General features: G+C 41.6%; 1 protein-coding gene across 1 annotated transcript in view; it reads left to right on the plus strand.

Moving 5' to 3' along the window:
* The window catches only part of CRYBG1 (crystallin beta-gamma domain containing 1), a 67,862-nt gene that overhangs the window by 20,827 nt on the left and 25,208 nt on the right, over positions 1 to 21,827 (plus strand). The window contains exons 2-13 of the mRNA XM_075498482.1: positions 2,867 to 4,356; positions 10,055 to 11,519; positions 11,605 to 11,781; positions 14,311 to 14,358; positions 14,469 to 14,587; positions 16,016 to 16,178; positions 17,159 to 17,298; positions 19,848 to 19,974; positions 20,316 to 20,351; positions 20,758 to 20,900; positions 21,161 to 21,287; positions 21,379 to 21,524. Of these exons, the coding sequence (XP_075354597.1) occupies positions 2,867 to 4,356; positions 10,055 to 11,519; positions 11,605 to 11,781; positions 14,311 to 14,358; positions 14,469 to 14,587; positions 16,016 to 16,178; positions 17,159 to 17,298; positions 19,848 to 19,974; positions 20,316 to 20,351; positions 20,758 to 20,900; positions 21,161 to 21,287; positions 21,379 to 21,524 (4,181 nt within the window). The remainder of the gene's footprint in view (positions 1 to 2,866; positions 4,357 to 10,054; positions 11,520 to 11,604; positions 11,782 to 14,310; positions 14,359 to 14,468; positions 14,588 to 16,015; positions 16,179 to 17,158; positions 17,299 to 19,847; positions 19,975 to 20,315; positions 20,352 to 20,757; positions 20,901 to 21,160; positions 21,288 to 21,378; positions 21,525 to 21,827) is intronic.

Below are 21,827 nucleotides of genomic sequence, written 5' to 3' on the forward strand. Positions count from 1 at the left end.
TTAGGTTTTCTGTATTTTTCATGTGTTTGGGCAAGCCTCACTGCTGTACACTGTTTCACTGGCAGTAAGTAGGCTCTGTGGGGCTCTCCTGGAGCCAAGACCCCCTTTCACAACTCATGTTTGGGGGAGTTTTAGAACAGAGGCCAAATGTTAGTCTGTTGATGAAGCAAAAATAACTAACTTAATACTTTTTCACCGTGAGGAGGAAGTGACCGTGTAAAAAAGGCCCTTATTTTCTTCAATAGCCAGAGGGCCAGACACGCTGCGGGCTGGGCCGCCTGGCCAGCCGCAGGTGGGTTGACCTGGTGTCTCTCCCGCCTCTGCACAGAGCTCTCAGAAGCGCCCAAGTGAGACTTGCGTGGTCCTTCCTGTTGAAGCTGTTCCACTTCATATAAGTAATTAAGCGTTAATTAGAAGAGGACTAGTTTAGCATTCATTAAACATTAAATACTAATTGAGCGCCCGGGGAGAGCGCCGGCACCATTAGGCCGCGGAGTCATTCTCACGCCGCCCCGGCCAGGGATGGGGGCAGCCGCCTCGGCGTGGGGCGCCCGCCGCCCCGGCCCCCTGCAGCTCGGTCCCCGGGCAGCAGGCCAGGGGCAGGCCGAGGCTGAGGCGGCAGGCACAGACGGCAGTCAGCCGCGCCCGCCCGCCCCGCCGCCCCGCGGTTGGGAGGTGGAAAATGCGGGTTCATCTCCCCGCAGGGCTCTGCACCGAGATCTCCCACAAGGGCCCCAGCCGTCGGGCGGTGCCGGCCCCAGCATGCTCACCAGGGCAGGTCCTGCCGCGGGGCTGGGGAGAGCGACGCCTACTCCCGGGCCCTTGCAGGGTCTCGGCACCTCCCCGCGGCCGAGGCCGGGGGAGGGCAGGACGGGCCGCCGCCCCCGCACACCCCACGCTCCCGCTCCGCAGCTGCCGCGGGTGGCGGCAAGAACGCGCCCGCTGGCAGCCGGTGCGCCCGCAGCTCTCGTGGCAGGCAGAGACAAACCGGTGCCCCTCGGCCGCGCCGCCCCTTCCCCTCGCCCTGGCGAAGGGAGAGCGCCGGTCCGGGCGCTCGTTCACGCCGGGCAGCCCGCGCTGCAGGCAGCCGCCGCGGCGGCGTGAACTGCCCGCGCTCAACCCTTGGCGCTTTTCCCTCAACATCAAAAGTTTGTCGGTTTCGCCCGGGGCGGCGTTTTGCCCTCAATAACAAGGAAGCCGCCGCAGCGCGGGCTGCTGGGGCACGTACGGGATGCGGCGCCCACTCGCGCCCCGCCGCCCTCTCGAAGGCCTCACCCGTGGCCGAGGGCGCCCGCTTTCCCGCGCTTTCCGCTGCCCCTCAAGCCTTCGCCCTCGCTGGGGGCCAGTACAACGCCACCGCCCCTCCCTCCGCGGCCGAGGGAGGCGGCCCGGCCAGGTGGAGCCGCTGCCCACGGCGGGGGCGGCGGCGGCTCGGGGCGGGCCGAGGCGCGCTGCGGGGACGGGCCGAGGCGGAGCGCCCAGACAGCTGGCGCCGGGGCAGCCGCGCGGGTAGCGGGCGGCGTGTGGGGCAGCTCCGCGCAGAGGCCGCTGAGGCGCGCCGGGCCGGGCGGTGAGTGTCGGGGCCGCTGGTGGGGCGGGGAGGCGAGACGAGGCGCCCCGCACCTGCACTTGCACCTGCGGAGCCGGGCGAGGATGCGGCGCGGCTCCTTCCTCCCGCGCGTCCCGTTCTGGGACGGGGCAGGACAGCGGCAGCCCTGGGGAGCTTCTCCCTCCCGGTACCGCGCGGGCCGGGGGGGTTGGGCGGCTGCGCGGGGCGGCGGGCGGTGAGGTGGTACCGGCCCGGCGCCGCCGGCTGGGCCGGGACCCCGTAGCCGTCCCCGCGTGTAAGGAGGCGGTGGCGGCGGCGGGGACCGTGCCGGCCCTGCGGTGGAGCGAGGGCGGCCGCGGGGCTGCGCACAGGGCGCGGGTGCTTCAGCGCCGGCCGGCCCGCGCTGGGCGGAGGAAGGGACGCCTGGAGGCTGGCAGGCGGTCGCGGCGTCCGCAGCAAAAAGCAAGTTTAAAACGCGCCGAAGCAGCCTCCCTGCTGCCGAGAGGGACCCGCTGTCCTCGGGAGGTCTGGTCCGCCGGAGTAGGAAATACTCGCGGTGTTTTGAAATAGGCATCTCAAAACAAGTATTCATCGTACCGGCATGTAAAAAGTGCTAATATATTAAAATGTAAATATGCATGTATACTCGGCAATGCTGTTGTGTGTTTCCTGTTTACCATGTTAATTAGAAGTTGTAAGGGAAAACTTCACCAAGAGTAATCCAGGGCAGTATTTGACCCAGTAATGCTCATTGAATGATGCAGTGGCTTTTATAGTTCTGGGTTTTCTAGCCCAAAACACAAGCCAAGTATTTATTGGACTTCATTAATGACAAATGTATGAATTGTAATACAACTTACGCCTTTGAAACTATTCTCTACCAGCAAGTGTCAAAACTAACTCAGCCGGTATGGAGAGGAAAGTTAAACTCTCCACTCTTGTTTTTGTAAGGAAGATTTTGACCAAGCAGTTTGTCCCCAGTCTTGCAGACACCAGGATGCTTTCCTGTATTATTTTGGGTGACGTTAACTAATTGTGCAAAAGTGTGAGATTTGGGACATATAATGTGGGTATTGTAAGGCAACATGAGCGTACTTGTAAACAAACACAGGCATAACCGTACAGATGGATCTTGGGTTTATTTGTTTTTTGAGGGTTTTGTTTTTCTTGCTCTTTTTTGAGAGCTAGTATTGTTCAGTAAGCTGTTTGGTTCCCATTCACTGTGTCCTTTTAATTTATAGGTGGTGCTAACACAAACAAGTGTATTATAGAAACAATTTTGACATTAACCAAATGTTTGTTTGTTTGTTTTTATAGTCCACCTCACAATTTCCAGATTCTTCCAGAGAAGAGAATAAAAAGAAACCAGTTTTGGAAAGACTTGGAAATTTGTTTGGTACAGGGAAAAGGAAAAATGTCAAAAGTTCACTAGAACACACTTCACATCGGAAAGGGGAGAGGTCAATTTCTCCTCACAGAGTGCAGCCAATATACTGTAGGCACATAAAGGAAGGACCTGAAGCTCCTCAAGTACAGAAGCAAGTGAGAAACGTGAGTGCTGTTTCTGAGACACAGGAGTATAATTTCAGTGGGGAAGTAGGACCGCTGTATCGCGATACCATTTCAGAGTGGAGTAGTAGGGGAGTCTCTTCTGACAGTGAGTGGTCAGCAGATTGGAGCAGCAGCAGTGAAACCATTAAAAACTCTTTCTTTGAGAGTACCCTGAATGTGGAAACCCTAGAACTGGAGAAAGAATCCATCACAGATATAAATAATTCCACAACTCCAGATTTCATAAAAAGCTTGAGAAATTTGTCTAGTGAAGACTTAGAAAAGAGTATCTTAAGCCACAAGCAGCTCGTGAACACGTGGGTGTCTGAGGAGCCTGGGCATGCAAAACCAAAGGATTTGCCATACGAGTTGGGATCTGCGGCGAGTGAACACACACATTCTGCTAGAGTGTTAACAGTTGATATCTATCTAAGGAAAACAGAAGAACTCCTTAATGAACCTGTGACTGTTACATCAGAAGAAAATTGTAGTGACTCGGACACAATGGATAAAAAATCTGCTAATAAAAGATCTGGAAAAAGGAGAAAATCTCAGTCATCTAGTGACATGCCAAATGGAGAGAGAAATCAGACTGAGACTACTGCAAGAGAAGAATCTGTTTTTGAGGATGATGTCCCTTCTGAGGTGTTTTCAGACAAGATAATAAACTCAGAAAGAAAAGCGAAGTCTCCTCAACAGACTCCTGAAAGGAATTCCTCTTCCCCGGGTAATAATCAGGACCTAAAAGCTGGATCTGCTCACAAAGGGGCATCTAAAACTGAAGCTGACAAAGGCAAGCAGCAGATCTCAAACACAACCCCTGCAAGGAGAAGATCATATAAAAAGAATCAGTCGGACGCTGTCCCCATTTCCCCTACTGGCTTGAAGGGTCAGGTAAAAGATTACTCCTCAAAAAGGCAACCTTTAGCATCACCAGAGAGTAACCCAATGACAAAAAGAACTTCGGTGGAAAAGGGAACTATACCTGTGGCTTTTGGGGAAGATAGCTTGGAGTCTTCCAAAGTTTCTTTGGCTGATAAGACAGAAGACACTGCCTTGGTGTTTGCTGAAGGCAGAAATGAGACCAAGGCAGTAAAGCATGGTAATGGTTCGGACGGAAGAGCTTTCTTGCGTACTGATGGGATTAAAAATGGAGACCTGTGTATGTCATCTGAGAGACAGACAAATTCTGATTTAGACAGCTCGAAGCTGAAGAGTTTGGATACTTTGAGAACAGTCACGACAAAGATTAGCCTGTAAGTAACATAAACCAGTTTACCTTATCCCTGTAGCTGTAATTTTGCTTGCATCTGTGTTTAGGATTCTATAGGAGCACTAGCTATGTGTCTGTTATCTATCTAGATTATTTTCAATTAAGAACTGCCTTGTCTTTTTAAATTTATCTTAATTACAGTTACCACTTAACAAGCACTGTAGTTTACATGTGTTAGAAAAATTTTTTTTTCCATTTTTTTTATTGATAGGGAATTTCTTTTTATGTCAATTCCATTATATGGAATAATTTAACATACATAAAAGCTGCTCTGTCATCATCATCAGCGCCCCTGTTGTTGCTCAGATTAGCTCAGCTGTCATTGATCTTAATATAGTTTTGCCGTCTGTAACCAGCTGAGGACACGGCTGAAGATTTTGTATGTGAAAATCCTTGAATAAGGAATGTGTTCAAGTTGTTCTTTGAAACAACATGAGTTCTGCTATTATTTTATGAAGAAACATAGGATGCAATGCAGAACTTGATCCTTCAAATGATATGATAAATCACACTCCAGAAATTTGAATACGTATAGTTGCTTTTGTATGTGCAGGATGAATCACATAAATTTTTATGCATGTGAATAACATCAGGCATTTGCAGAATTACGCATATATTAGTTTGCAGGATTTGGTTTTACACTCAAAGAAATTGTCATCTGTCAGACAGAGGTGATCAGTGCTTTCCTTGGGATTATAAAGAAGTGGATGGATTTATAACTTACACTGTAATCACTAGTATGAGTCCAGCAATTGATTTCCTGGATTCTATTATGTTCTCTTCTACAGTGAATCATTTTATTACATTTGGCATTTCTGTTGTTTGATTGTCACAGCTATGTACTATGCGCTATTGCTTTCCTCATTCTGGTACATTCATTTACAGGTATCAGAGTACATTGAATCCTGTAGGTCCACCTGAGGTACACAGAGTGTTCAGAATTGTCGTTCAGTTGTGTTAGAGGGATGTGAAAGTTCGACATTATGGCTTAAGAAACACATATGTTTCCATTCTGCTTCCCACATCTGAGAAGCACAGGAGCATTAGGAACAATTTCCTTTGCACAATTTGTAATACTCTGCATCTGATTTGTTCATTCATAACTGAATTAAAAGCACCTAGTACTGAAAGCTAAATTGTGGTGGTTTTGTACATGGTGATGCTTTGCTGTCAGGCAGTATAGATCACAAATCTTAAACTCTAAAGTTTTGTATCTTCACAACTTCAAAGCAAAGGTAGCTGTCATTTTTTTCTTTGTGTCACTGTCATTAGTGATGATGCAGTTATAAATGCTTGTGTAGCTGGATTTCATTTTTCTGGATATCTCCTTGGCTTGCTGTACAGTGAATTATCTTCTGCTGTACTCATAAAATAATAGACAAGTATCCATTCTGACAGATTTAATTTTAACGAATAAACAGCCTGTTCTATTTCACCTGATTTTGTGGGGTGTGTGGCACTCTGTGTCTTTGTGTGTCTTGGCCTTATCTGCTGCTATAGGAACTTTAGCCCTGGGTGGGGGCCTCCATGTTGCATGCAAGGTTCCTGATGCATCTGATGGCTGTTATTGCAAGGTACCACACAGTTTATTTAGCCAGACAAATTGATACAGTCAGATTACCTGGTATAACTTGTAGTCATTCATCAGAACACATGAACTATAAACCGGGGTGTGGATTAAGCTGCTGTAAAATGGGAAAGGAAAAGATGGTGCCATTATTAGAAGGAGGTGTGGTTTTTGTTCTCTTGTTATTGCTTTGAACTAGAGAACAGATAACTTTTCCATTTTCAAAGGTTAAACAATTATTGTTAGATACTTCACATGAATCTCTTTCAGCTTGAAAAATACTCATTTACTCACAGACTCATTTGCCTCCTATAAGATGGATTTTGTATAATCAAAGTTGTTTTCACTTAAAAATGCATAATGTTTCTTACTAATGACATTGTGCCAATTCTGGGAATCGAGTTTCTTTAGAAACAATTTTTAAAGAAGTCGGTTTTGCTGGTTCCCTGCAAGTAATGATAGCATTTTCTGTCTTTTCTCCTTTTATGTCTGTGTACTGGGCAACTTGGAAGTCACAGGATACTTTGCTTCTAGCTTATGAAAGGGAAACCTATCAGGTTTGAGACTAAACTGAGGTTGATGGTACATATTAATCGGCAAATAAAACCTCAGGTAGTAGTTACTTTGATGTGCTTAGCGGAAAACTTGGCTTCAGTTGTCACATTTGATGTTCAGACATGGTTTTGTAGTTGCCTTTGCATTTATGCCCACTTGTTGAATTATTCTGCTCTGCCAACATGCCATTTTTCCTTGCTCACCTCAATCTGATGTTTTGGCATCAATGTTTTTTGGCATCAGTTATGTGCTTTACATGGTCGTTTGGACAGTATGTTTCAACTATATGACTCACCTTCCATTTATGACTATATTGGGAGAGGTTTAGCTGCTTGCTTCCACAGGTTAGCTGCAAGGTGTAGCAGAAGAGAAGGACATCAGTATTTCTCTTCTGCCTGCTTGTTCCTGGCATTGCAGATCAGCAATGGGCAGTAGGAATCAGCCACACTGGGCTGTTTGTAAGAAAGTGTTTGCACTGTTAAGTGAATCCATCTTCCAGTGTTTTTCCCCTATACTAGAGGGGAGGCTTAGAGGATACTCACACATCTCCTTTTAAACAAGCTTAGAAACTCAGTTCTTGCAATAAGGTACATCTTTTGGCTGTATTTAAAATCAGTATTTCCTAGTGTGGAAAAAGGTGTAATGAAAAGATTACTTAGAGGAGGCCAGCTGTGGTGGATGGAGCTCCAGGGCTGAGTTTTCTATTGCTCTTTGGTCTCAGCTGTTTTTCTGCTGCTGCTGCTGTGCAGAAATACTGCAGAATGTAAAATACTAAGTGCTGAAGTGGTTGTTTCTGCGTAAATTTGCAAAGCTTGAAACTATACCTTTGAGGTGTTAGCTGTTCATTTAAAACAGGTTTTAGGCGTGGCTGATAACTATCAGCGTTATCCATTAAACTTGCTTGTGTTAAGGCGTACAGGGAGAGACGGGTTTTATTAGGAAGATACGTGTTGTTATGTTGAAATGCATATAGTAGTGCAAGTGACAGGCTGACAAAAAGATGGTATGGAAATGAGTCTGTTAAGATAACTAGGCTGTTAGCGATACCTCTTGAAAATACAGGTAGAAGGAGAGGATAAGTACCTTTTTCTGATCAGAAGGGGACATGAAAGGTCCTGGTGAACAGCCAATTCAGCATGTGTCAGTAGTGCATCCGTGTAGCAGATAAAGGCTAAGCCTGTACTGGGCTACATTGGCAGGAGCATAGCCAGCAGGTCAAAGCAGAAGATATTTGGTGCTCATGAGGCTGCATCTGGGGCATTATATCAAGCTGTACCCCTCCCTCCTCTTCCAGCTCTCTTCTCCTGATACAAGAGAGATATTCACAAATTGGAATGAGTCTAGTGGTGAGCCATTAAGAAGGTGATGGCACTGGAGCATACCGTGTATGAGGAGAAGCTGAAACAGCTTGATTTGTTCAGCTGAGAGAAGAGAAGGATATGCGTAGACCTCAATCATCTCTTGCTACCTATAGAGGTATTATAGAGAAGGCAGAGCCAGATTTGTCCCTGAGGTGTGCAGTGAAGGGACAGTGGCCATGGTTGCAAGTTACAACAGTGAAGTTTCAATGGTATATAAGGCAAAAATAATTCATGGTGACAGTGGCTGACCTGCTTCAATGCTTCCATAGTAAGGTTGTGAAATCAGGACCCTTGGAGGTACTCAGAACTTGGTCAGACAAAGCCTTCAGCAACTTGATCTAACTTTGAAGCTGCCCCTGTTTTGAGCAGGAAGTTGGACTAGCTGACCTTTAGGGGTCCCTTGCAACTTGTATTCATTTTCCAAAAAGAAAAATCATAGAATAATTTAACTTTTAAAAGTTTAGAGTTTTAAGAGAAGAACAGTCATACTGCAAATGAAAAGTAGTATCTAAATATATTTAATTTTATGCTGTGTGATAGTTCCCTCCCTGCCTTCCGCCTTTCAGGAGTAATTTTTTTCTGTTTCTAGACTTAAATTTTCCAAGTGTGTTTTATTAGCACCAATCTAAAACATGGCCAGTTGTTTTTAAGTTTACTATTTCCTTTTTTTATTGATCACGTGTTCTTTGTAAGAGCCTTCCAGTTATGAACCAACGTGAGCAGGCTGGTAGTTACAGTGAGCACTGTCGGGAAGTCTTCTCTGAAAAGACATGGTGATTTTTAGCAGTTGCTTTCTGTATAGATTCTTAGGCAGCTGATTTTGGGTTCCTTCTGCTATTTTAGTAAGTTTGTTCCTCATGCTTTTCCCAAGAAAAGAAGTTTGTACAATGGAGACTCTTGCTTTAGTAGGGTTTACTTTTTCACTTGGGATGGATCTCTTGAGGAAGAGGAGAAAGGAGTGATCTCAGTTTTTGGGTGGTTCATGTTAACTCACTTGTACCTTACGCTTCTTTCTTGGGCTAAAGAGCTGTCTGAGAGCTCAGTTAACACAGTTTGTGTAGGTAAAAAAGAAGAAAGCACTTAAATAATAGAATCATCCATTGATTGATAGAGCATTTGAGGCCCTGGAGATGGTTGCTGCAAGCTAGTTTCTTTTCTCTCCCAGCATTGTCAGTTTTCATGTAGTGCAGTTTCTGCCTGTTCTCCCAGCACTGAGTGTCTCCAGATTCCTCTTTGGAGAACAGGCCTGCCTTTGAGGTGGTGATGGGCTCCTTGACACTCCTGATACCTGACTGATAAATTTTGAAGACACATGCCCTGCATCTTCACAGCTGTTCATACTGTTCCTGCAGTAGCAAGTGACATGGACAAATGATTTTTCCTGGATGTAGATATTCAGAGGAAGGAGGCTTAAAACCCTCAGCTGCATGTCATCAGCCTTCTGCCATAGTACATGAGTACTGTGTGCTATGTACTTGTACACGCTTCTCTATCCACTCTGATGGAGAAGTTTCTATAAGTGTTTCCTAACTCAAGTCTTGTAAAATCAGCAGGATTAGTTTACACAGTTGAAATTGTTAGCTGACTTTACTGAAGGAAATGGGAGAGTCCTCACATGTGGTCTTTGCTTAGCCAAGTGGCGATGCAGTGACTGGGGACAGTTACCTTTTCCACCAGCACTGAAGCCAGAAGAGGTCTTTCACTCGATTTAAGGTTGCTTCTGCAGTGTAAGGGCTGCAAAGAATCTGGGCAGATGTCTTCCAAACTTGTTGGAGAGGTATATTTAAATGCTAACCAACTCATTATCACCTTAATGAATTGGGATTTGTTTCCTAAACTCTGTAGGGAATTGCATGCGTATAATTTATTCTGCCTATTCACTATTAAATTTTCATGTCTGTCAGTCATAAGTAGTTAAGTTGTCTGCCTCAATTGCAGATGCTGTAGGCTGCTGTGTTTTTTGTTTTACTGAGCATTAAAGAACTACGTAGATTTTTGAAATATTTAGTGTCTAATTTTTTTGTTGTTCGTATAGTTACTCTTTTTTTTAGTTAACTCCTTTTGAGATACAAAAATTTGAACTGAATATGACTGTGGAAAATTTCATTGTAATGCTACATTTTATTGTTTTGAAAATCGTTGCAAGGCTTTTCAAGATTAATCAAAGATGTAACTCTGTATCACTTTGCCTCCTGTAGTCCAGCCAAACCGAAGAATGTAGAGCTGAATTTTAAAGCACCTACGAATCAAGACAGTTTAGAAAATGAGCAGGATACTCTTGAAAAACCAGTTAATAAAAGTAACAGCAACATTGCCAACAAAATTTCCTTGTTTGAAAATAAATGTGCTAACCAGAGCCAGAGGCCTACTGACATCCCTGCTTCAAAAAATAGTACTGTACCAAGCACATTTGTTGGCAGAGCAAAGCTGAAATTTGGAAAACAACCTAAGGAAAGTGAACAGCCTGATAAAACGTTAAATAAGCAAAGCAGTCGCCAGAAGTTATTTGAGAATGGCACATCAGAGAAAGAAAGCACTGTAGAATTAAAAGGCAAAAATGAAGAAAGCTCTGCCTCTTATGAGGATATTGGGAAGACAACAGAACTTAAAGTAAAAGCTGCAATATCCCTTTTTAACCAAAACAGCAAAATTGATGCTAGTAGTGTCTCTCTGAAGCAACCCGATCCAGAATTAACCACAGCTAAAAAAGAAAGTTCACCTTTTAAACTGTCTTTGCACTCGCCCAGTAAAAGTGAAAATGCTCAAGATACTTCCTACCAAAGAAATAACACGAGCTCAGAATTCCACAGAAATGAAGAAAAGATGCTGCCAAACACAGAGGTTTTATCACCTTGTGATGATGATAAATATCCTCTACCATCTCATCAGGTTTCTAGATCAGAATTTAAGAAAATGGAAAATGGAGACAAAAAGGCAAAGCCAGGAGATTTGAGCTTTGCAGCACTGCAGTTTGATGACAGCAGTCAAGATAGTATATTGATATCGGAGCACAACCTCAATACACAAAAGAGTCCAGGCAAAACCTGTAATGGGTCTGCTGAAGATGATAGCATTTTTGATTCCCCATCCGACATGAAGAAGTTTGCTGAAACGATAAAAAACTTGGACAGCTCGGTTTGTTTACCCCAGAAAAAGAAGAGGTCAAAGCTTCCCAAGTCCCCAGCACCGCACTTCGCAATGCCTCCCATTCATGAAGACAACTTAGAGAAAGTATTTGATCCTAGTGTATTTACTTTTGGTTTAGGACTGAGGAGGGAAAAAACACAGGATCTGTTACCGGCCCAACAAATTAAAATGCAAAGCCTGGAAACGATAGCCAGAGTCAGGCCCAAGCGTGCATCAACAGAGCAAAGTATCGTATTCAAAGCCCTGCAATCATGTAACAGGGAGGAACCTGTCTTTACTCAGGAAATAAATGGAAAAGAGAACATTGATGGTACAGATGGTGAAATTAAGAGATCCCGGCTTGAAAAAAGCTCCCTCTTCTCAAGCTTGCTGTCCTCTACATCTAAAGAAAGGTTTTTTAATCCTTCTGTCACCTCAGTAAATAACACCACAACAGCTTTTACAACTGACTCCTCAGGGATGCCTCCTTTACAACAGGATGCTTCTGGGCCACTTGGCATGCCTCAAAAATCTGAGGTAATAAAAGATCATGCATGAAATGCAACCATGTAAAATTTTGTCTACCTGCTGAATGACTATTAATTTTGATTTTGCAATTCAGTCTCTTTCAGACATGAAGTTTCCAAGTTTTGTGGAGAAGTACATGCAAGCCGATAGTGCAAAAAAAGAGCTAAGTTTACAAATGCCCAACTATGGGAACCCTGAGAAGAGTTTTTCCAGCTGGTTAGGGACAAGCAGATATGAATCAAATGTCCCCACTGGTTTATTAGAAGTGGATGTAAGTATTGTGTTATTTAAAATCTGCCTGGAAAGTTACCCAGCTTTTATATTTTCTATAGATGATGTGCATACATTGTTTTGTTTTGTTTCCCCTCTTAGGGACATACATAGATTATAAATACATAGAGGTGAATGTAGGTATGGTACCAGTTTCATCTGATGTTGGCTACACATGAAAATGAGATGGCATCTGTTAATATGATTATGTTTCTTCATGATGCCCTTATTTTGTGACTCTTCATAAATATATATTGAAAGTATATGTTTGAATATGTCTTCATACTTGATTTTGTACTATCTTGAAACAAATGTCATGCTAACTTCAGGTTTTGTTGTAAATTAGTAGAATGCTTTCTGTGAACTTCAGAAAACTTGTGCCTGCTTCTTCTGTTGACAGTAATCTCTCTCTTCTTCCAGCAAGACATTTGGCCATTGCGCTGTTAAATGAGTAACAGGGCAAATTTTTTCAGCCCTCTGTTTTCGTTCGCAGTACTCCCATGCATTTGATAGAATATATATCTTGTTCAAGAACACTTTAAGAAGTGGATAGTAGTGATTATTGAAAGTGCTACTACAGTGGAGGAGCATCTATTCATCATGAGTGAAGGCAGACCTGCATTTTCCCTTTGAGGCAACTTTACCCTAACGTGGGAGAACTTTGTAATTTCTATTTTTAAAACGATGGACCAATGCCCTGTAGTATCTGCTATTTCTGTTGATGTGGGCCCTTACTGTTACCTGAGAGGAAAACTATAATCAGGAGATCTAAGAACCATTGGAAGAAATATGTTCTCCAAAGTTTAATAGCCACATTAATGTGATCTGTGGAATTGAAACAGCATATAAGAAGTTTGAGAAATACTTTTCTAAAGCTAATGATTATCTGCTGTTACAGTTCTACTAAAAGGGGTGGGGGAGTAGTAGAAATAACTCCTTTCTTCTTCACCTTGCAGAAGGAAGTCATCCATGCTACCTTGCAATTTTGAGGATGTAGATTTTTGTCTCATGGGAATTTTTTAAATTAGCGTGGGGATGAAAATTAGGGGAGTTATTTGCAGTGGTGTAGACTTATGCTGCCAGTTAAAGGGGCTCTCTTACTCTGGATGGTCCTGCTTGGATTTCAAAACCTGAGTTTAAATGTAAATGACTAGTACTGATTTTTTTTTTTTTTTTTTTTTTTACTTAAACTGTTGTCCCTGAGCGGGCTTCAATTTTTCAGTAGAGTGTGGAGGCCTGATATGTCAAGGGGGTATGTACACACATAAGACTGCTCTTGAGAGAAGCCCCTTAGGCTCCGTAGGGTTCCAGGACTTCTGCAGCACTGTTGCTGGCTCTGAAGTGTCTTGCTCAGGTTAGACAGGAACCGAGAATGTTTGTATGATGTGTACCTACTGTGCGTCTTCCACTGACTAAGAAAATGATGATGCAATGGCTAATGGGTAATGTGAAGGAAAAGAGTGAGGGCAGCCCAAAACAATGACTTTGGCATTCCTTAAAACACAAAGCAAGTTCTAACTGGTATTGAAGCACAGGCTAAAAAACCAGTCATGCTTCAATGGGTCTTGATGATGCCTACAAAAATCTGATGGTGGTTAGGAACTCTGTCCTGAGACCACTGCCTGCCCTGCGTGCTGACTAATAGGTTCTCATTAGTTCCTTGCATGTGTTGCTGGTTATCTTAGGCTGCAACCTATTTAGGGGGCAGGATCTGTTTGGGTTTTTTTGTTTGTATGAATAGTTCCTAGAAGAGTGGAACCCTGTCCCAGAATGAGCACTCCTGTCCTTGCTAGGAAACCAAATACATAATTGCAACGCTTTCTTTATTTATTTTAAGATGACGTGATGCAACCACAACTTTCCCATATATTCTATATCATATAATTTACCACTGATTTCAACATTGTTTTAGATGATGTATACCTCAATGCGTTTTATTTGTTCTCAGCGTTTTTAGTCTATCACTTATTGCAGAGTCTCACGCTCTTTGAAGAAACCTATCTTGTTACAAGGTGTTCAGCACAAAATCGATTATGCTAATTAGTTCATAAATGTATATGCCATCATGCCTTCTCAGTCTTTTCATATATTCCTTCAAAATTATTTCATGATTACGGTTACCAGACATTTAAACTTTCTTTAGTATCTTTATCATTTGAGAGCATGTACTTTATTAATGCCAGTTTTTTAAAGTAGTGTCTTGGTATGAACTCCTGGAATATTTAGGAGGCTCATCAGAAGCATTTTAAAGCATTTCAAGTCTGAGCTTAGTTGGCTTCAGTGAGATGATAATTCAGAGTTTAAAAAAAAAAGTGTGTAAATTTGTACACTTGTGGCAAGATACTGCTCTTCAGGAGGAGGAAGGAATTGAAGCACTAAGTAGGTGTAGTTGAAGTGTTATCAGCTTTTTACTATTCAGACTAATTTTTATTTTGTTTCACTAGCTCTTTTTTTTATAGCTGAGCATCTTTGTTGAGTATGCTTTTCGTTTGGGGTTTTTTGTGACTTTTCTCTCCCCACTGTCTATTAGGCACTTTCAAGAAATGGACAAAGTAAAATCAATCCCAGACCTGGCAAGGTAAAATCGATTTTGTTATCTTTACTGTTCCTCTCTATATTTAAAGCATGGCAAGATAGAATTCTATGTTGTTGGTGTTTGGTTTTTGTTGTTTTTTTTTTTTAACACAGCTGGTGATATACTGTGAATCAGACTATCAAAAAAATGGCATTGAAGTTTTCCATGATGTTCTGGATTGCAGTTCTTGGGTTCTGTCACCAACAATTTTAGTTAAAGTCATCAGAGGATGGTAAGAGAATAATTTTTACTCTTTGTCATTGGTCTATCCAAAAATCTTTTGAAACAGAACCAGCATGTAATTCATGTTTTTCTTTTTTTTTTTTTTTAATATAAACTAAATTTACACTCAACATGAACTTTAGTGTCAAACCAGCATGTAATTCACAGTAAGTCTGCCTTGCAAATGGCAATGTAGCATAGACACCTATGAGCAAGAAATGATGCATTTTACCTCTGCAATAGGAAGTTCTGGGCCAGGAAACTTACTTTGCTGACAAATTGAGTGTTACCATGTGGAGGGGTGCAACATTTCGCCAGGCATAGGCATGGGATGAAATGACAGATTCTGTCCAGCTATGACTCCTCTGACTCCTCTCCCCTTTATGGGTTCTTGCATAGTATTTGGATTGGGCTAGAAGGCTAGCAAAGGATTTTAAAGCCAGGTCTGACATGCGTTTGGGTGCAGAAGATTAATTCCATGTCCAAAGGTATAAGGTGGTGCTGTAGAGATAATTGACTGTTTCTGTGATAACTCCAGAGGGAATTTTTCTCTAAAAGCTAGATTGCCTAGGAGTAATTCAAAACAAGCTCATCTCCTACATTCTTCGTAGCATTAACAGAACAGCCATTATTAGTGTGGATAGCATGACAAGTTGTGGCCAGGCTATAATACAGTCAAATAACAGGTTCTCAGAAGTAATGATCTGATAGTAAGCTGCAGAAACAAGGGCTAGCTGCAGTAGGAGGTACTGGGAAGCAAACTGTTTGCTGTTTAGCTTCAGAAAACTGGTATGAAGATTTTTTTATCTGTGTGAACCAGGTCTTCTTTTGCAGCATGGACTAGGGAACTGAGTTTTTTTTACCCCCCCTTCGACCGAGAGCTCCAGGGAAGGGTTTTGCATTTGCAGATGGATGTAGTTTTTTATCTAGTTATATATTCAAACGTGCCATTAAAAATAAAGTTGTGCTTGTCTTCTGAGCGGTCTTATCCTTTGGCACATCTATACCAGCCCCTGTGGAACTCCAGGCTGCTGTTCACAGGATCGAAGTAGCTTGTGTGTTTATACATGACACAGCAGTCTGCAGTGTCAACATTTTCTGACCTACAAATTGGTTCTGATTAGTATCTCATGCAAAAGTCTGGTATTCATAGGTAGTAGTCTTGCTGTCCCAAATCATCAATTTAAAAAGGTGGAGGAGTTTTTGATGAAGTTACAGAGTCAGCAGTAGACATCTTTGTTTTTATCATTGCTTTTAAAAGTATCACAGAGACCAGAAATGGCTTGCATCAGCAGTGTTGGGTGGATAAGCTGTATTGGGGTGGCGGGAAGGGTCTGGAAATAATGCGTCCTGTGAAAGGATTTGTTAAATGAGAGCATGATTTTTGAAAATCACACTTGATAAAGCATTATTAAAAATGAGAATTTTTTATTTTAAGCTGGATACTCTATGAGAAACCAAATTTTGAAGGCCCCTCTATTCCCCTGGAAGAAGGAGAGCTGGAACTCCCAGATATTTGGGGTGCAGGTAGTTCTGAAGAGCAAAATGAATGCAAATCTCTAAAGCCCGCAGTGATTGGTTCAATAAGACATGTTGTTAAGGCAAGTAATATAAGTGAAGAAAATTTTGTATAGATCTTAATGTTTGGTGATGTTTTATATTGATACAAAGTGTGATTGGTGTATTAGGGCACAAGTGTAATGTGAGTTGGAAGATTGTTTCATGCATTTACATGTTGAATTTCTTGTTTAATCACAAAATAAATGTGGGGGCTTTTGCACAATGGGGATTATGGTAACATCCACTGGAAGGATAGGGCAGGAAGAAAACTTAAGTGTTTTTTATTAGAATAGCCTCCAAAATGCTATGTACAGCCTATGCTTTTTAGCCGGGTCAATCTCTCAAGAAAAACATCCCAGAAAACCATCAGTAATTCCACAGACTCATATTTTCAAAAGATGTGTGTGGGTTTTTCTTTTTTTTTTTTTTAATATAAGCCAAATTTACACTCAACATGAACTTTAGTGTCAAACACCAAGCCTTGTTCAATACTCAAAAAATAGCCCTGTATGCACAAACTTAACAGGGAGTTTCACACGTGGTGGAACAGCCTTCCTACATGCACTTTTAACCTGCCATTAAGTAGTTACCTTTGCAGGTTGCCAAAACAAGCATGAACTATAAAGCTATTTGACTAGGAAAGGAAAAAGGAGGAATATATATTGCTTGTAACTACAATTCTTGTTTAAATTGCAGTTCTCTTCAAGAATGGCTTGCTTGGTGTTACCTTAGGTTTTAATTTGCTAGAGGAGATGTTAACCGGTGAAAGAAGATGCATTCCTGACTAGATGGCAGAAAGTAAACAATGTAAATGCTGATTAGAGATTGACTGACTGTCTTGGTCCAAACAGAGCCAGGCAAACTGCCCTAGTTATACTTTTATTATAGGCATCTAACACCAGTAGTAATTGACAAGGGGGGAAACAAAATAAACAGGTGTTTCAAAACTGATTTAGTTATCCACATTAATTACAGAACTTGCAGCACAGATTAAGTGATTATGGCAATCTTCGTTTCTCAGGATTACAGGGTTTGCCGAATTGATTTGTATACAGAACCTGAAGGGTTAGGAATCGTGACTTCCTTTTTTGACGACACTGAAGAAACAGGGGTGTTCGGCACAACTCAGAAGACTTGTTCTATCAAAGTACACTGGGGCATGTAAGTGCGTAGTTCTGTATGAACGTGTACTGCTATGAAAGGAATTTGTTTTAAACCATTGCATACATCTATCAGACATGCAAGCAGGCTATATTTATTCTAGTCCTATATTTTGGTAGTACTTGTTGACAGTAGCATTAGTACATCATTGTAATGCTTCACCCTTGGAGAGGCTGACCTCTTAAAATGCTTTGTTAGAGCTAGTTTTTCTTCTGCTTGCATGTAGTAAAGACAGAGTAACCCTTGTGTATTTGTAGCAAAGGAATGAGTTTGCCTCTCCTGCTCTTTCTTATTCAGGCAAACTTATCATAAGTGAGAGTGAGGGGATGAACTGTTATGATAAGACCACATTTCCTACTTGCTTTCCTCTAAACTTGAAATCATTGTACTAAAAGAAGAACATTTTGAAGCCCTTGTGTTACAAAATAAGACTTAGTGTCATGTGTGGACTCTGGAAAGCATTCTTGTATTTCACAGTGCATTTTAATCAGTGTTTTTATGCTGATGTTTAGGACATGTATGTTATGTCACCTGAAAATATCTAGCCATCTGAGCTAGGAGTGTAATGTATGTCATGAACTAAGCAAGCTTTTATGGGAAAGGAGACCTCTAAGGAACAATCCAGACACTGTACCAATGGTAGTTTTGATAACTTAATAAACAAACTTGTAAATTGGTACTGAAGATATGCCTCACAGTGGTACTGGGAAAAGTATGCAGAAGAGGGTGGCTGCTTTCAGAAAAGGTGAGAGTGTGGAACCACTTTCAGTGATGTTGGGTCCTGCAGAACATTTTACAGGGTGTACGGACCTTGGTTGTTACCTGTTGGCCATGTTGTGTTTGGGCACTGACAGCATTTGCCTGCTGCAAATGGTCTATTTAACTATCAAAAACTGCCCAACTAAAGACAAGCATTACATACCACTGCAAAAATGCATTCAAATATGCCACATGATGGATGGGGCATTTTAGTTGTTGGGTAAAGGGTATTTTATCTGATTAAATCTTTACACCTTGATTTGGGGAAAAAATGAAGCACTCGGGTATATAGGGAAATTTTTAAGATGTCCAAGTAGTTGGTTGTCTGACAGGAGGTTATTTCTGTTGAACTGCAAGCTTAATCCAAATTACATGTCTGCCAAGAGTAATGAAATCAGATATGTTATTTGGAGGTTGATTATTAATTGACTGCATCTACCTCTCCACTTTATTTGTGTCCCTCACTTAAAAGCATTCTGTGAATAGTGAAATTACAAAATTTTTGGAAAGGAAGCAGAGCCTGTGCACATCTCTCAGGCTTCAGACTGGTCCTTACTTTGCGTCAATGTGACAGTGTTTTTTGCACTAGGTCTGTGTAAACTCTTACAGTCTTAATTTCTCTCTGTTGTGTTTGGATCCCTTGAGGAAAGGCAGACTATTTGCACCAGGAAGCAAAACAGACAGTTGAAAAATAATCTTTCTCAGATGTCAGTTCATTGGTCCAGTGTAGAATGAAGTCACTTCTGCCAATTGCTTGCATGAGAAATTCAGTAAATTGTTACTGCTTTTTTGCATGTTGCAGGGTTTTTTCTTTCCTTTAGTTTACAGGCATGACATAGTTCACTGTATTGGCAGTTGAGAGAGGCTCTGATTCTGAGTCACCTTGCCATGTGGGTGTGGTTGTATCTTCTTAAGGTTTCCCAGTGTTCATGCTTAATTGTTGTTTACCAAAAGCTGCCAACAGAAATGAGTCAATGCACATTTATCTTCTGATTGTACTCTCTCCTTGGTGTTCCATGTGTTTAAATTCTTTCAGTGAAGTTGAGGGCTTACTGAGCGGTGTGACTACAGGACACACACTATATCAAACATTTGGCTATAGACAGCAATAGAACTAAAGCTCCTTGTTGATTTCTTGGAACTGTATGCCTGCAACAAAACTACCAACTTGTGCCAGTTTACATCAGCTTGGAATCTGCCTTTTAAGCATGATAGAGTGATGGATTATTTTAACATCTTGAAAGTTACGTCTTTCAAAGCAGATTTAGTAGCAGATACAAACCATGAGGAAGTATATTTCTAAGGAGTTGTCAGGTTTTTCTACATATCAGTAAATAATACAAGTTTAGAATTCTCTATTGAACAGATTTTGCAACAAATCCAAGTCTAGGTTAGAAGAGATCTTTCAACTTCTTGAAAATTGGTTCTGCATATTTTAAAACTATTCTAAAAATAATACAGAGTAACCTTAAGTCTTGAAACTTTAGTCTGAAACTTGGGTTGCCCTCAGATAAGAGAGAGTGAAATTCCTAACTGTCTGTTCATTGTACTGATTTGTTTTTTAGACTGTTCAAAAAACCACATGCATTATTGGTGGTTCCTGCACAGGCACAGAAGTTTGCCAGTATGCCAGCTTGAAGTTGGCAATTTTGATGGTAAAGAAACAAAGTTTTATTAAGGGTACAGTGATGTTTTTTCTAAAGTAAACATATTGTCTTGTTCTTTACTGTTCAGAAATGTTCTGGAGTTTTTATCTTTTGCTTTCCTCCCCCCAACTTCCCCACCTTTAGATGGCTAATTTATGAAGAACCTGGTTTCCAGGGAGTCCCTTTGATGTTGGAGCCCGGTGAATATCCTAATTTAGTATTCTGGGAGAAGAAGGAAGCCTACATTAGGTCCATGAGGCCCTTGAAAATGGTAAAATACTGTTATTACTTGCAAGTTACATGACCTATGTTTATGTGTTAGAAATAACGTGTTAAGGTGGCTAGATTTTTCAAGACTCACAAAAATGTAACTCTTTAAAAACCAAGATTTTAGACTATAAAATTATTGAACTTTCGACATTTGATTGCATCCATTTCTGCCTTTAATCTGCCTTCTTATTTTCACCTGTGTTCTTCAAGGAAGGTTTCATCTTAATTCTATCTTTTTGTGAAGAGTGGATGACTTACAGTTGTCTGTAAGTTGTCTAACTAAGTATAGACAACTTATTTTTTTCTCTCCCCCCCCCCCCCCCCCTTTTTTTTTTTTAACAGGGTGGTCGCAAAGTTGAATTCAGTGGAGAGCCAAAGGTAAAAGTCAGTATTTATTTGATTGTCCACAGGTATTTTACAATACATGAACTACACATGAGCAGATAAATATATCTTGATCATGTACCAACTACTGATGGTTTAGTGGCTGGTCCTACTGTATGTGACCACACCATGAACGTGCAATTTCTGTCATGTTTATGCATCCATCACACACATATATGACAGTATTAACAGCTATCTGTATAATGCAGATGGGTAACAAACATTCAAGCCCTCATGTTGCATCTCTAAGGGAAAGACCTCTTGAAGAGACTAGAAAGATCCCACTAATTAGTTTCATAATCTTGCCTTCTCCCTCTATGTGCCCATGCAAAAGAAACTGTCTGTTGTCAGAATTTATCATGCTGTCTGCAACTTTTCTTTTACTTCATTTCTGCTACAGATAATTGTTTATGAGAAGCCTTTCTTTGAAGGGAGACATGTGGAAATAGAATCAGAGATCTTTATGCTTCGTGACAAGGAATCAGAAGAAAAGACAAGACTTCCACTTACATCAGTAGGATCCATGAAAGTACTGGGAGGAGTGTAAGTGTGGGAAAACACCAGCAATGTTTCCCCTTCAGCTGAAGTAGTAACTCCATAGGCTGGAAAGTGCAGTGGACAAATTCAGTACCCGTTTATTTTCTGTCTTCCTAGTTTTTGGGTCTAGATATATGCCTGGGTTAAAACTGCAAATAGTCAAAGCCAAAGAACAGATTTCATACATCTGTATCTGCTCCATAACAACATGGAGCGGCAGTTGTCCGTTTTCACATGCAGACTCTCTTGTTGTTGTTGTTGTTTAGTTGGGTCGCTTACGAGAAGCCAGGGTTTGAAGGCCATCAGTACTTGCTGGAAGAAGGAGCGTATCGGGATTGGACAGACTGGGGTGGCTATGATGAACAGTTGCAGTCACTGCGACCGATTGTTGGCGTAAGTTCCAAGAAGATGTAGTAGGCATCTCCTGAGTGCACTGAGACATCATGTCGCATTTTCCTTATGATGCTTCTCTTTGTTTTAACAGGACTTCACAAGCTCCCATATGATAATGTACAGTGAAAAAGACTTTGGATCAAAGGGTTCCAATATTAATGTGTTAGGAATTATTTCCAATTTGAAAGACACTGGATATGGGCTGAGGACACAGTCTATAAATGTGCTAAGTGGCGTGTAAGTGATATTTTTAATTGCTGTTCAATTTTTAAATGCACTATTCTTTTTAGAATTTGATAGTATTTGCAGGTGGGTTTTGGCACTCTGACTTTTAATGTCTGTGTGGAGTCTTCAGATAAAATTTTCTGCCCTTGACTGCAGAATGTGAAAAGTAAAGTGTTTGTGAATATGTACAGTAAATCGGTTTTCTTCTCATGATAAGATCAGATGGTATCAGGAAATGTTAACTTACTGATACACAAAGTATGAAAGTATGACATGACATTTTCATCAGAGAGGTAGAAATAGCTTGTTCTGGTG

The sequence above is a fragment of the Mycteria americana genome, chromosome 3, assembly GCF_035582795.1.
Source record: "Mycteria americana isolate JAX WOST 10 ecotype Jacksonville Zoo and Gardens chromosome 3, USCA_MyAme_1.0, whole genome shotgun sequence".
NCBI lineage: Eukaryota > Metazoa > Chordata > Aves > Ciconiiformes > Ciconiidae > Mycteria > Mycteria americana.